Source organism: Pezoporus wallicus, unplaced genomic scaffold (genome assembly GCF_028554395.1).
Source record: "Pezoporus wallicus isolate ANWC-B61680 ecotype Strahan unplaced genomic scaffold, APGP_CSIRO_Pwel_v1 contig_8333, whole genome shotgun sequence".
NCBI classification, from domain to species: domain Eukaryota; kingdom Metazoa; phylum Chordata; class Aves; order Psittaciformes; family Psittacidae; genus Pezoporus; species Pezoporus wallicus.
In genome coordinates this window covers 138314-153681 of record NW_026637037.1, presented here as the reverse complement: position 1 = coordinate 153681, position 15368 = coordinate 138314, and the positions used below count along the sequence as shown (strand labels likewise).

The 15368-nt window shown below is 39.0% G+C and overlaps 1 protein-coding gene across 2 annotated transcripts in view; it reads left to right on the top strand.

The window, feature by feature from the left end:
- The window catches only part of PKN2 (protein kinase N2), a 50618-nt gene extending 36066 nt beyond the window's left edge, over positions 1–14552 (top strand). The window contains exons 5-22 of one of the 2 annotated variants that reach the window (XM_057402719.1): positions 811–956; positions 1056–1269; positions 3783–3968; positions 4252–4361; positions 4840–4983; positions 5159–5234; positions 5554–5728; positions 5987–6116; positions 6565–6701; positions 6794–6869; positions 6957–7048; positions 7961–8137; positions 8716–8778; positions 8881–8957; positions 9762–9904; positions 10836–10943; positions 12006–12086; positions 12165–14552. In XM_057402719.1, the coding sequence (XP_057258702.1) occupies positions 811–956; positions 1056–1269; positions 3783–3968; positions 4252–4361; positions 4840–4983; positions 5159–5234; positions 5554–5728; positions 5987–6116; positions 6565–6701; positions 6794–6869; positions 6957–7048; positions 7961–8137; positions 8716–8778; positions 8881–8957; positions 9762–9904; positions 10836–10943; positions 12006–12086; positions 12165–12368 (2339 nt within the window). In that variant the 3' untranslated portion in view covers positions 12369–14552. Of the gene's footprint in view, positions 1–810; positions 957–1052; positions 1270–3782; positions 3969–4251; positions 4362–4839; positions 4984–5158; positions 5235–5553; positions 5729–5986; positions 6117–6564; positions 6702–6793; positions 6870–6956; positions 7049–7960; positions 8138–8715; positions 8779–8880; positions 8958–9761; positions 9905–10835; positions 10944–12005; positions 12087–12164 lie in introns of both variants that reach the window. The other variant, XM_057402718.1, reaches the window with a different exon arrangement.
- Positions 14553–15368: the final 816 nt, after the last annotated feature.

Here is a 15368-nt window from a genome sequence, read left to right as displayed (position 1 = left end):
GTGTGTGTGTGCGTGTGAGAGTGTGAGACAGGGGTTAATTTTTTCTGATTTTACACTTTTAGGACACTTCTGGCATTTTTTAGTATCCCATCTTAGCCCATGAATTACAGACATTGTAAGTTCAAAAGAAGAAGAAGAAATGTATTCTAGCTAGAAGGACTTTCAGATGTCTTTTTGTATTGCTACTGCTCTTAAAGCCTTAAACAGAAAATAATATATCCAGGAAACTTTCTAGTTCTGTTCTAAACAGCATAAGGAGTGGATGTTACAATGGTTCACCCAAACCACTGGGGAAGCCAGCATATGTGACCTCTTACATTCTCTGTGCTGGCAGAAGCCAGATTCCCTGGGATTTTGTGTGAAGCAGAAGGATTATCAGAAAGCAATCAGGGATCTACTTAGTTGCAGAGTAGCTTGAAAGATTAATCCTCAGAGCATGGTTCAGAAACGTGGAAATCGCAAAACCTCCTTCTTGCCAGCTGAGTGATGGCTTTTGTCCCTTTACTCGAGATAGGTTCTTCTCTCACATCCATTAGCAACACAGCTCTTCAAGGAGTAGCACCTGGTTATTGGATTGAGGCCCTCATCAGTGATTTCTTCCTTCAAATGCAGATGCTTAAAAGCTCACTGTTGCTTTTATGACACACTTCAAGCTTTTTTTTTTTTTTTGAATATCAAATCAGCATCTTGCTTCTTTTTCCCCTTTCTTCTTGTTTTCTGCCCTCTATTTATATGGGGGAAGAGTTACTATTAAAGAAATTAAACCTGGGCATGGTCTTCATAATGAAGATTACTTGTATCTCTTTGCAGCAAAACCTGTGATAAGCCCTCTTGAACTCCGAATGGAAGAATTACGGCATCACTTTAGGATAGAGTATGCTGTAGCAGAAGGTGCAAAGAATGTGATGAAGTTACTTGGATCTGGGAAGGTCACTGACAGAAAGGCACTTTCAGAAGTAATTTACGTCATTACAATTTCTGATACTTTATTTTAAATGCTCTTTCAAGGCAAAAAAGATATGAAATATTTCATTATTTTTTCTTGTTCTAAGAAGGCTCAAGCAAGATTTAATGAATCAAGCCAGAAGTTGGACCTCTTGAAGTATTCACTGGAGCAGAGATTGAATGAACTCCCTAAAAACCATCCCAAAAGCAGTATTATTATAGAGGAGCTTTCATTGGTCTCTTCACCCACGTTAAGTCCTCGTCAAAGTGTAATATCTACTCAGAACCAGTATAGTACGCTGTCCAAGCCAGCAGCGTTAACAGGTAAGATTTATGGAACCTTTTTTCCAACTCTATTCAATGGTTTAGAACAAGGCTTTAATGCCAGTTTTATTTCTTTCTGGACATATTTCATTGTTGTTCTTTTGCTAGACAAAGGCATTTAGAATTTCCAAATGTCTGTGCACCAAAACAATGCAGATAAGTTTCTTTGATTTGTTGGCCTTTTTATAATCCTATTGAAAAAGTGAAGTTAGGTCACTATGGAATGGTACTACTAGTGTTTACCTAATGCCTTTTTTATTATCAAGAATGTTAAACAGTAGGTAAAATTATCCCTATTTTACAAAAGGGGCAACTGAGGTGCGGAAGGGTTAAGTGACTTGCCCTGATCATATAACAAGTCAGTGGCAGAGCCTGGAGATAGGCACCCAGCTTTTTGCCCAGTCCTTATTTTACCCAGTGGACCACAGTGGCTTTTTAGAAGGTGACATTTGTGCTACCAAAACATGTGTTCTATTCCTAAACCAAGGAGGAAGATCCTAAGAAGAATGCATGGAACTACTGAAGCCTCTATTCACTGGTGTGAATTGTTTGCCTTGCAAATTATATGTGGATTATTTTGGGGTTTGAGACTTAGCTTACTGTGAGGGAACAGTACATTATATATGAGACTTAAGAACTTCTCATAGTTTGTGTTCACCTGGAATTGCTCTTCAGAGGAAGAGATGAACCATGCTTTCACAAAGTTCTTAAACATTTGCCTCATAGTGTTCTTGAAGAAAAAACAAATACTTTTGACTACTTGGGAATACGTGGCTTTACTAAATTTATGTAGTAAGTGGCTATGTAAGAATTCCTACTACAGATAGGTTTGGTGTTTTGTTTCCTAAAACATTTTATATGTAACTATTAATGGAGTAAGTTTATTACAGAAACAATCAGTAATTCAAATGTTACTCTCCTTATACATGTATAACTGAAACCAGAATCTAGTTGTGAAGTACTGTGGGGTTATAGTTTAAAATAAAAAGAGGAACTCTTCTGCAATAACAAGAAAATGGAGTGAGTCTTCTTGTCCTCCATTTTGGCTCAATGAGACATGTAGTAAAGAGTAAAAAGCATAATATATAATCATAGGTCAGATGCATTGTAGTGACAGATAATTCCTCTTTAAATGTAATTTACTGATGCACATGAACAGTTTGTAATGGAGTTATCGGAACAGAGTTACAAGCTTGTGAAGTGTTCTTCATAGTTTCGCTTTCATAATGGCTACACAAAGAGCTTTTTGTATTGAACTGGATTTACGTGAACGGTGTCTTTGTGTTTTGCCTCTAACTCTTTGTGAAAAATAGATCAGTGCTATGTCATTTTAAAGTGCATCAACAGATCTTTCTGTCCTTATATAAGATTATAGCCTTTCTGCTTTTTATTTAGGTATTTATTTATTTCACCCCTAAACAGAGGTTGGGAATAAAGTATTCTTTTATCCTATTTTGGGAGCCAACAGCATCTCTTTATCTTCATAACCTAATACTTAGAGGTCACTTACAACTGTTAGTTCCCTGTAGGATGGGATTTCTTCTCTGATTGGTTTCTTGATGTCTGTTCTGTGGGCTGTAATGTGGCCAGACCATTTTTAGGTCAAGTCTGACTTAAGTTTCTGTCAAAAAAGAGAACTTAACTGTGAAACTTTATAAGTACATGTGCTGTCAGAACACTGTATTAGGGAGCTGCATTTCTGGTGACAGCAAGATTATGAACTGGCTGATTTCACCACTTTAATAGTTAATTTTGTTGGTGGCAGTGCTGTCACAGTTTTAGAGATGTTATCTTGTACAGGATGAGGTAAGCCTACCATTTGTATGTGCTGCTGGAGGCAACTCTCCTAAATTAGAACAGCAGCCTCTAAAGCTCATTTGAGTAAAGATGTAGAAAACTCTTCAGAGTAGCATCTTTTCTCAGCTTTTGAAAATCCAAATTCAGTGAAGTTGGAACAATTCAGTGATTTTTAGATTATGCACTAACTTGAATTTCACTTTAGCAGGTAGCAAACAAATGTGGTTTCTGAATGCATCTGAAACAAATACATAGTCAATGTGTTTCAGTAGTGTGTGTTAATTACTGCAGCAATGTATCCAACATTAATTGATTATATAAAGCTCATGGAAAATTGTTATTGTCCCATCTGCAAGATCCATCATTTCAGTAAGAAACAAGATTTATCGTCTTAAGAAGTGACAGTGCCTATAGCTTGAACCCAGGGCAGATCTTAGGTGAAGGAAACAAAGATACTTCTGAGACACAACAAAAACTTACTTAGTGTCATTTTGGTGAACTGCAGCTCCTTCTAGGAGGTTGAGTCCCACATACTTGTCTTCTAGTGCTCATTTTCAGTATATTTGTCTCAGATCTGTCTTTTAATTTCATCTGATCCTTCTGTTGTCGCCTGTGGGGATCAGAATGTGAGCTACTGCCATAAATCAATGTTACTCATTCACTTCATTTACTCAGTAACAGAACTCTCTGATAGATCTCTGTCTGTCTTGTTCTAGGTACCCTGGAAGTGAGGCTGATGGGCTGCCAGGATATCTTGGAAAATGTCCCTGGCCGATCCAAAGCCACCTCAATTACGCTACCGGGTTGGAGTCCAAATGAAGCCAGAACATCTTTCATTGGCAGAACCAGTAAAATTAAAAGTGGGAGTAGCAGAAACCTTCTGAAAAATGATGACTTGTCCAGTTCAGTATATTCTACCTTCTCTTATTTTCATGCATTTACATTTCAATGTGCATGCCCTGTTCTGTAATGTAAAATGCTACATTGATCTGAACGTTTAAACTTGGCTGTTTCTTCATCTGTTTAAGAAGAAAAGGAACAAAAGCACAACTACACTATTATGTCCACAAGAACCAGTTAAATATGAGATTACATTTTTTAAAGGGAACTTTACTGAAGATTTTTTGTTTGTGGAAAATCTTCTTAAAGATTTAAGCTGAGTCTGTGTGCTTTACTTACTTACAGATGAAGTCTGTGCTGTACTGAAGCTGGATAACACTGTGGTTGGTCAAACTAGCTGGAAGCCTATTTCCAATCAGTCCTGGGATCAGAAATTTACACTGGAACTAGACAGGGTAAAAATGTGTTCTTAATTCACTACAGCAATGGTCAGTTCTTAGATTAATTTCAATATGTTGCCTGTTTTCCTGTTGCTGTGTTATGTTCAAATTTGAGATGTGTGAGTATTCCCATCTTTAACAGAATGAGCTCCCAGAGGTTAAGCTGTTATGCTGGGCTGGCACTCCAGAAATGTTGTTTTCTGCCTCTAAACTGCCATAATATGTTTTTAGCCTGTGATGGATAAGCTTAAATTCTTATGAGAATCATCAGTTTCTCATTATTTATCAGTAAATTCCAATATCAGGTAGTTTGGATGTTTTGGTAAAGCCATGTCACAGAATTTTTATGGTACTTCTCCAAAAGTGGCACTCCTTTGAAGTAACAGCTCTGCATCTCAGTCCTTGAGTTGCTAGATCTTACAGTAGCACAGAGGTACCTCTTGCAGAACAATCGCCAGTAAGTAATTTCCTGTGTGTATGTTTCCTGTCATAGTCACGTGAATTGGAAATCTCTGTTTATTGGCGTGACTGGAGATCTTTGTGTGCAGTCAAGTTCCTGAGGTTGGAAGATTTCCTGGATAACCAGCGGCATGGCATGTGTCTCTATCTTGAACCCCAGGGTACCCTGTTTGCAGAGGTAAGGATGTTTCTTCTGAGCATGTGAGCATACTTATTATATAACAATATATTATATAATATATCGTACAGTGTAAGTAATATGTTGCAGAAGATTTTAAGAAGTTGTTCTTAAACTTTAAAGAATGGATTTTGTCCTGAAACTTGAACTCTAACATCCATTATTTGAACTGCAGGTTACATTTTTTAATCCTGTTATTGAAAGAAGACCAAAACTCCAGAGGCAGAAGAAAATCTTTTCAAAACAGCAAGGTGATTGTTTAATATAAACATGTAAAGCTTAAAAATGATATGGATTTGTGATCTCTTTTATGCAGACATCTAATATTTACCTGGGAAGAAAGCTGTTGATAATCAAGGATATGGCATTGCATTTAGAAATGTTTTGGTTTAGAATTCCTAATTATGCATTAACAGTTAACAATGAATAATTAGGAACTTATAAGGAATAGGATAAATTCAGTTTATTCTTCATAAACTGATTAATATGAATTAATGTTTTTAATTAGAGCTTTTGGTAATAAGTAAGGAAATGACTTGCACTCTGTTTTCTTTTTCACAATATCCATAGGCAAAACATTTCTCAGAGCTCCTCAAATGAATATTAACATTGCCACTTGGGGAAGGCTGGTGAGAAGAGCTATTCCTACAGTAAATCACTCTGGCACCTTCAGCCCTCAAGCACCAGTGCCTGCTACTGGGCCAGTGGTTGATGCAAACATTCCTGAGCTCACACTGCCAGCCAGGTAGGGAATATCTACTGTTTTTAAGTACTTTTTAAGAATGACAGTGAGATGCTTATGTGCTAATGGATGTCAAATCTATTTACTCTGCAAGTCTACAGACCTTTCAGTGTGTTAATTTTGCTCATCCATTTTATAGACAGATCTACATGCACAGATTTGTTTTAGGAGGAATCTACATAACATGCAGGTTTAAATTGGTTTTCATGCCAGTAAAATGATCCCTGCTGTACACTGAGGAGTTATTTATTCCCTTGACAGTGACTCTGCTGTGGCCAAGTTGGACTTTGAACTTGAGCCTGAGCCTCCACCTGCTCCACCACGTGCATCTTCCCTTGGGGAAATATGTGAGTCTTCCTCTGAGATAAAGGCTCCTGATGTGCCATCTCAGGCAAGTAACTAAGTGTTTTGGCCTCTACAGTTTAACAAGGTTGCAGTATTGGCATCTTTATGATGGATTTCTCCCCTTATGTTTCAGCATATGCTCCCTTAACTTACACGTACAGAATTGTCTCTACAAAAAGTTCCAATTACTCTTGGTGGCAAGCTGTTTCTGTGGTTGGTGTGCTTAACTCTCCATGGCATTGGTTCCTACACAGAAATAACAAAAGCCCCAAATCATTAGTGTTCAGAGAAAAAATGGCTTTATTAACAAAAAGCTGAATGACTGTAGCAATAGGTTTCATCACTCAAACCTTGTTTCTCTGTATCATCTTGAACTCTACTGTTTTAGCTTAGATAAATCTTGTGTTAAGACTTTCACAGGCCTCCAGTAAAATTTCTGCATTCATTTGCCTTCACAATCAGTTTTAAATCTTCAGCCTTGTTTTTCTTCACAGGATGAAGTAACAACTTTTGATTTTGAAAATGGCAGAAATAGTATTGTCCCAAAACTCCAGCCTGAAATAATATGTGGGTCTGATGCTCCCCATTCAGACATAAAATATACCAACACCCGAGAGCCTGAAGACAGAAGGTAACAATGAACTGGTTTTGTTGTTGATTTAGATACTCTTCCTTAAAAGTTAACAAACTTGAAGATTTTTGACTCTTGTTTCATTTACATAGATCACAACAACGATTTCAATTCAGTCTGAAGGATTTCAGATGTTGTGCTGTACTGGGCAGAGGACATTTTGGAAAGGTAAATGTCAAAAGGTGATAAAAAATGTCAAGGCTTTATCAAAAACTGGGTTTAGCTCATAAATGTATCCCTTATCTTCTGTTTTAGGTGCTGCTGGCAGAGTACAAAAACACAAATGAGATGTTTGCTATTAAAGCCTTAAAGAAAGGAGATATTGTCGCTCGTGATGAAGTGGACAGGTCAGTTTGTAACATAGATTCCATAAATCAGCTGTTTTTTTTCTGCGTGCAGCACAACTATGAGCCCTACCAAACAGTAGTTAAATTCAGTGAAAGAGCAGAACAAGCTGTCATCTCCCTGCTTGGCTGCTGCAGACACGCAATCCTCCTGAGGCAAGGAGGGAGCAGTGGAGCCCAGCGATACTGATTAGTCTTAGTGCCTCTCTTACCATGCCTGCGACTTGAAGCTGATCCTGTTTCTCATTGAGGGTCTGTTGCAATTTTTATTCTAATTAGTTATTCTATAGAATTATGTCACATTTCAGGAGGACCATGACTGTTTTCTTTAGTGGCAGAAACCCCTATAATGGTTTTTCTCAACCTGTAACATACTGTCATACTTTGGCCATCATATTTTCCAGTTTATGCTGTACTTTCTGCCCAAAACTCAGATTTTGCTTTGCTTGGAAGTGAAGAGGCAGTTACAAAACTATCTAGTTTTAGTGCAAGAAAGTGCTTTTACAACTGTTTAATAGCAATGACTATATTCACTTGACTTGCAGGAACAAAGGTAACTGCACCAAGAATAAGGTACAAATCAACCAATTGGCTTAAGGAGAAATAATCTGGAATTAGATGTCTCTAGTATCGATACTGTTTCCCACTTAATGTATTTGGAAGGAGAATTGGCAGGATACAATTCTCATGGACTGCTAGATTTCCTTGTTTGCTGATGAAAGCCAAATATGACTGGAAATCTTGGCATCAACTTAATGTGTGAGCAAGTATTAAAATCTCTATTGAAACAAAAAATGTTCTTGCCTTATCCAAAAGAATATTAGAGGAAAAAATGTAAGGCATCAATTGCCAATAGTTTCTGAGAGTTGAAAAACTGTTATTTAAAGCTTTAAATTTCTGTCTTTCTGTTTGCAGCTTGATGTGTGAAAAGCGAATATTTGAAACTGTGAATAGTGTAAGGCATCCCTTCTTGGTGAACCTATTTGCTTGTTTCCAAACCAAAGATCATGTTTGCTTTGTAATGGAATATGCTGCTGGTGGGGATCTGATGATGCACATTCATACTGATGTCTTCTCTGAACCCAGAGCAGTGTGAGTATCCATCCCTTTTTGTGGCATTAAGTGAAAGGCATTTTGTTCAGCAGATAAGAACTTTTATCCCCACATGCCTCTACATCAGGTCATTTCAGTAAATGCTGTTCTAAGAAGGGTCAGAGATTCTAACTCTTCGTCTTAGAAGAAGACACATTCAGGTTTAATGTGCCTGAATCTACACTGAAGTAAAAAATGACAAATATTTAATTTCTATAATACTTTCTAAAAAAAGAGATTACAGAAAAAGCAAAATGACAAGTTAAAATGACAGGCAAGGCTAAAAAAAACCAAAACAGAATATAATAAGCCAAATTGGAAATCCTTCAATGCCCTGGCAGTAGATACTACAGAAAATTCATCCTCCAGGCCAAGCAAACATACTACAGCTTGAAAGCTGCAAGTTTAAGCATCCTTGCCATCTGGCTTTAAAAACTCTCACCTTGTAATCTGTACTTGAAAAACCAATCGGTAATCTTCAGAGGATGGTTAATAAAAAAGATTGATAATAATGGAGTTTGCACTCTGAAAAGGAAGACTGAATTTCCTTGCCATTTCCACTTCAACTTTTTCAACAGATTCTATGCTGCATGTGTGGTTCTTGGACTTCAGTATTTACACGAACACAAGATCGTGTACAGGTAAGTAGTCACTAACCCATTCCCAACAGAGGGAGTTCAGCTATCCTGAATAGGGCTGAAGGAACATCAGTGATGCAATTCTTTTTGCAAATGTTCATTTAGGGATTTGAAGTTGGATAACTTATTGCTGGACACAGAAGGCTTTGTGAAAATTGCTGACTTCGGTCTTTGCAAAGAAGGTACTGGCCATTATATTTTCTTTCTAGGGGAATTCTGCAGTCTGTCTTACTCTTGGCTGTTCGAGACTTTTGGACTGCCAAATGTGCAGCATGTGTCCTTACCCTCTATCATTTGAAGGAAAAAAATAGACTGTACAAATGTGGAGATAAGGGAAAGTTCCTTAGTAGGGAAATAGTGGGAGCCTCTGAGCATAGCACTGGTTTTTTTTACTGACTTTTTTTCAGTTGTGTGCATCTCCTGTTCTGATTCCTATTTCATCATAGCTCTGCTTATTCATAATGCGCACTGCTGCATTCTGCAAGTTAGCAGAAAAATCAGTGTTTTTCCTCATTCTAAACATGTCAATTAAGACTGTACAATGAAGTACCGGTACAATCGATACCTTGCTATTACTTTTTACAAATTCATTATCTATTTGTTTAACTCTGAAATAGTTGCAACTCTAAGAATGTGGCAATGACATGTGAAGTATACTAACAGCTAGAAAGGTGACGTTTATCCCAAAAAGGAAGTCTAGATGATAGAATGGTACTTTCAAGCATTCTGTTACTGGCAACTACCTTTCTATTAAGACATAAAATAGAGGTAGAAACTGAAGTTACAGTGTGTCTCAAACCTGATTGCAGAGGAAGATATGGAAAAGTCCATTTCCTTCTTCAGTTTGTACAGCCTCTCCTCCATGTTTAGTTTTTAGATAGCCTAAGAGGGAATTTAGTAAATGCAGTAGGTGTTGAAACATTTACTGTGACTTCAGCTGCAGACAAGTTCCGTAAGTGCTTGCTTTTCATTCATTAACTTTTCAGGAATGGGATTTGGAGACAGAACAAGCACGTTCTGTGGCACACCAGAATTTCTTGCTCCAGAGGTGCTGACAGAAACTTCCTATACAAGAGCTGTGGACTGGTGGGGTCTTGGTGTACTTATCTATGAGATGCTAGTGGGTGAGGTAAGTTCTAGTAAGATACAGTGGAGTCATTAATGTATGTTTAAAAAGGTAGTAAACTCAAGATACTGGCCTGCCAACACTCAGTGTGTCCTACGTGTCACAGTTGCATCAGTACTTGCATACCCAGTATGTATAGGCATACCTGGTTTTACAATGAGCATCTTAATGTGTTTAAGAAGTATTAAACACTGAGCAGCCACTTACCTGATACTAGCTGCTGTAATGCTACAGAAGTTGATGATCATGCCATAAGCTTGAATTATCAGTAGTTGAGAATGAATGAGTTGTAGCTGGTCCAAGACAATGCTGTTTACCATCTGAATTACACCTGCACTAAAACAGAATGCCCCAGTTCCATGTAAATGAGCTAGTATAAATAAATTACTACTGAGTAATTATTTACCTTGTGTATGCTGCTTTACCTTCCAGAGCATTCTGTTCAAGTATCTCCAGGTAGTACATAGATGGCCTCTGTGCTAAAAGATAAAAAGGTTCTAGGGTGTCACCTAACATCTGCAGGCCACTTCAGAACAGTTTGAAAACCCTGGAGCTGTCACATGCTGAAGATATGACAAAAACAAATTAGTCTGGACCGTGTTACTTGTGGATAGCAGCTGTCCTGAAGAAAAGCTGATCTGTACTTCCCACATTCCCTGTGTATCTTGTGTCAATAGTTTAAAGATGATCCCTGTTTTAGGTGTTTCTACTTCTAAAAACGTATTTGTAAAGCCGAATCCTGCAGTAGGAGTTAAGGGACAACACTAACTTGCCTTTTCTCTCTTCCTCAAGAAAAACTACCATATTTGGTTTCTGGGAACAGGAAGACTTCATTTCAGGGCATAGTCTGCTGCCAGTTTGGAATTAGAAAACATCTTTTCAATTTTAAGTAATGTTTAAGCCTGTTAATAGTATTTCATTACTTGCCTTATAGTCTCCTTTCCCTGGAGATGATGAAGAAGAGGTGTTTGACAGTATTGTAAATGATGAAGTAAGATATCCACGGTTCCTGTCTACAGAGGCCATCTCTATAATGAGACGGGTAAGAACATCATAGTCATAATAATAATACATTCCCCTCTTATCCCAATTAAGGAAATGAATTGCTTTCGTGAGGAACAAAACACTTGAAGAACCTATGCCTGGTGGTTTCTTTCTACAAGTAAATTTTGGGTGCCCCATTTAGGCTATGCCATGCTGTCCATCACCTTAAATGAAACCTGTCAGTGCCATTCCACTTCATTCAGGATCAAGTTTTTCACTTTAAAAAGTAAAACACTAGAAGCTCTATTTTCTTCCTGAACTGTTTCCTGGTCGTACCTAACTAGAGAAGTTCAGCTCTCTTTTCCTAACAGAACACTGCTGCATTGATCTGTTTGGTAGATTAACATTGTCACATGAATATTTTAATTCAAAGACTTCTAAATCTCTTTGGATTCCTTCCAACTGGGGCAGGGAACACTGCATGTGGCAAAGAACAGCTGATGTTGATTATGATCATTACCAGTGCTGTTCCTTAGTGCAGTGCCTCTGCTTATCTGAAGAAGATACTTGAACCTACCTAAAGTAGAAGCTTACCACAGTTGGTAGTGTTTACTGGAGGTGATTCAATGTCTTTGGAAGCAGCCTCTCCACATAAATGTCTGACAGAGTGGCAGTCTATCACCCAATTCAGCAACTTGCTGCAGTGTGTAAGTTAAAGCACTGGAGGCAGCAGAGCTGGCTCTTTTATGAGCCAAACAAGAAGTACTAGTTCATTTAAATCTGTATACTCTCCAGCACAATTCTGACTCTTTCTGCTTGACACCAGGCCCACCAATCACTTCAGGCACCAAGTCTCAGTCCCACAGACCTACAGTCTTATGTCTGCTCTTTCTCTGGCTGCTCATAGCTGGACTGTTGGTGGAGTTGTGCTAGAAGAGCACTGCTGCCACTTGACCCATGTAAAGCTAAAGCATCATCTTCCACTTTGAGGATGAAGACTTTCCTTAGGGTCACTAATCTAATCTAATCTTGGTGCTGGCTCTTACACAGTAGCTCTCAGCCTCCCTCGTTCCTCCCCTTTCCCTGAATTTCTGCACTGAAATCGTGCATGTTTTCTCAGTTGCTACGAAGAAATCCAGAGCGGCGTCTTGGTGCTGGAGAGAAAGATGCTGAGGATGTGAAAAAGCATCACTTCTTCAGGGTGAGTACAGACTAGTAATATTTCTAAGGACACAAAGAAGTAGAGAGGAAACTAAACTGCGGTTGGTTTATCTTACAGCTAATAGATTGGAATGCTTTACTGGCCAAGAAAGTGAAGCCTCCTTTTGTACCCACCATTAGAGGACGAGAAGACGTTAGTAATTTTGATGATGAATTTACCTCTGAAGCACCTATCCTCACTCCACCTCGTGAACCCAGGATACTTTCAGAAGAAGAGCAGGAAATGTTCAGAGATTTTGATTACATTGCTGATTGGTGTTAACTTCCAGACACTGTGAAACCCCAGCTGACTGGCTCACAAGAATGCCTCTCTCAGAAGAATACCCACTCTTCTATTGCTCTCTGTGCCACCTGTAGCTTGGTTTGTCTTTTTAAATCACATGAAGATCCTTTCAAGTACTGTTTTGACACTCTTGTGAAGAGTGGCCTCTTTGTATATTGTTTTTTATCTGAGCACTGGAAAGCAGGTCTATGGAATTCTTGAGTTGGTGAACCCAGCTGTATTAAGCTTCCCACACATGGGCACACATGGGGTCTGCACTGTTTCTCTCACAGCAGATCACATCACTTCTTAAAGTGTCTGCCTTAACATGGGGAAAGCAGACTCTGAGCTAGGCGATCACTGATCTCTGCTCAGCCACACAGAGATAGAAGTTTGGGATCTTGATGACACTCGCACAGAACATGGCTCTAGCTGGAGAAGGCAAATGATTTCAATTAACACATTACTGTGTGCAGTCTATAAAACTACACGTTTCTATGTACACCCTCATCTTGCATTCTTAAAATAACGGTATGGAGAACAGATATGCCTTGTTTTGTAAATTTTCTATGGTATTTATTAGGGAAACTGTTAAACGCCTTGCCTTTGAGATAACAACAGTGTAAGTGCTTCCATTACAACAAAGAAATCGACAAAACCCCGGAAAGTTTACCAAAGCCACTTGCCAAACAGTTTTGCCTTTAAGCTCTTTAAGCATGGCTTAAAACCCTGGTTGATCTGAAGAATGTGAGGAGGATGTTGCTCAGTCTAACCCCACAGAGCAAAATGTATGCATTTTCCAAGCCACTTCTGTACTCAACCCCATGCCTTTCCCATTCACTGGGTGGACAGCTAAGTTAAGCAGTCTGTATTTAACCACCTAGATCATCCTCTATCTGCTGTACAATATCATATCACTCTTAGAAAGCAGAAAGATTTTCAATGTATACATGCTGTGAACATGTATATTTGGAAGTTGTAATGTATTCTTATGTCCAGGCAAGTAATTTAATTATACCACTTCATTAATGTTAAGCAGTGGCCAAGTGAACATCCTGCAACTCAGTGAAAAAATACTTGTTAATGTATAGGCCACTGACCTCCAGAACACAGATTGGGTAAAAGCAATATGTTGTAACAGAATGTATAAATATTTTTGATAAAAAACAGTGTATATTTTCTAAGCCCCCCAACACTAAACACTGTACCTCAAAAGTTGACAAATAACTTAGACCAGACACTGTGCATACTTGTATAACCCAAGACCTGGTTTTGGCATCTGGTGTTCTGTAACTTCTGCATGTGGTCCTTTGGCTCCAGCATCACTTGGAGCTGTTTGCAGATGTCCTCGCCCAGGTTCATCCCAGCCAGGAGTTTGCTGTTCAAGGGCTAAGACAGTGAGACTCGGCACTCAACTGGATGCAAAACTATGAATGAATAAAATTACAAGAAGAAATGTGAGCCACTGGAGAGTGCAGCACTGAGGTGGTGGTTTAGAATCATGATGCTGGACAGACCTGCATGGGAGAGGCTTTGGGAGGAAATCACTGGTTACTAGGTGCAAGTGCTGCGCCCCTGGGAACAAGGCAGGCAGCTTCCCCACGCTCCACACGATGTCTGGCAGCGCGGCCACTTCTCAGCATCACTTGTTTCCAGACTGTGATCAGTAAGCAAACAAATCATGTTCCTGTATCCAGCTGAAACCAAGACTTTTGAGGTACAGTCAGCTCGCCCTTCTTGGTTCCCAAATATATATATATATATCTGAGCACCTAACAGGGTGCTTAACACTTCTGAAAGTATCCTCAAAAAATACCATTTTTGTAACTACATCTTGTACAGAAATTTTTTTAATCTAAGTAAATCACACAAAAAAAAAAAAGGCAAAAAAAATTAGAGGGCAGGGTCTGTTCACCCAGGTAAGCTGAAAAAAAGCACTAATTTTATCTCTGTAGTTTTTAAAGTATTTTTAGGCAGATTAAGATTTTAAACCCTAGATTGTAAATATATTTTGCTATACTTTATCTGTATGTGGCTGCTCAAGCACTTTGTAAGGAAATTAGGATTATTTTAGAATGGTACACTATGCATTAAAATGAAATGTGCCTTTAACAAATGTCATTCTAAGTGTTTTGCAGTCATTAATATCACAAATTAAAGTTTTAAATAGAGTAATTTGTAAAATGTGTCCCAAACATGATTTTGCTGTTTCTTGAAGTGACTTGTCATGTTTTTTCCACAGGTAACTTCAGAAAAGAACTTGCCATCACCAGGGGACTTAGAGAATCCCAGTTTCTTGCCAAAGGCAAGCAGCCTCCTCCTGCCTGGGAGAGCAGTCCTGAAAGGAGCAGCAGACCATGGCTACTGTGGTCAGGCCAGTGTGAGCCAGCATTCTCCCTTCAGGGGCTTCCCTGGATGGCAGGGGGAGGCAATGCTTGCTCCCCTCCCTGGGTATTTATCCATTCTAATCTCTCTCTTCCCCCCATTACATAGGAAAGCTCTGCACACAAACCAAACCCCAATATGCCCACGGAGCTTGTTCTTTAAGCAGAGAATGAAGCTTTCTTTTCTCAATGTGGTTAGAAAAGAAACCTTTACTCCTAGAGAACAAACTAACATTGCACATGAGACCATTGCCTACAGCTGCTCAACTTCAGTACACAACTACACCATCACTTCAGAAAGGGCTGACTCCATAGAAGATAGAAGCAGTTCCAAAAATTAATATAGGAAGTGCCTGGAGGATGCTATACAGGGGGGAAATACAAGCCTGTAGTGTTCCAGTGCTCTCTCCTGGCTCACTACTGCAACAACACAGGTGCATTAGCAGAGACCCCCAAACCTATGGGACTGCAGCCAGTTTCCTCACTTGCACTTCAGGCTCTACTTGTCCATCAGCCCTTGCTACCACTCAGCTGCAATAACACAAGAAGGCAATTAGCTAAGAGGTTGCAGAGCTGCAAAAACCTCTCTAGCTCCCCAAGCCTACCCCTGTAACCC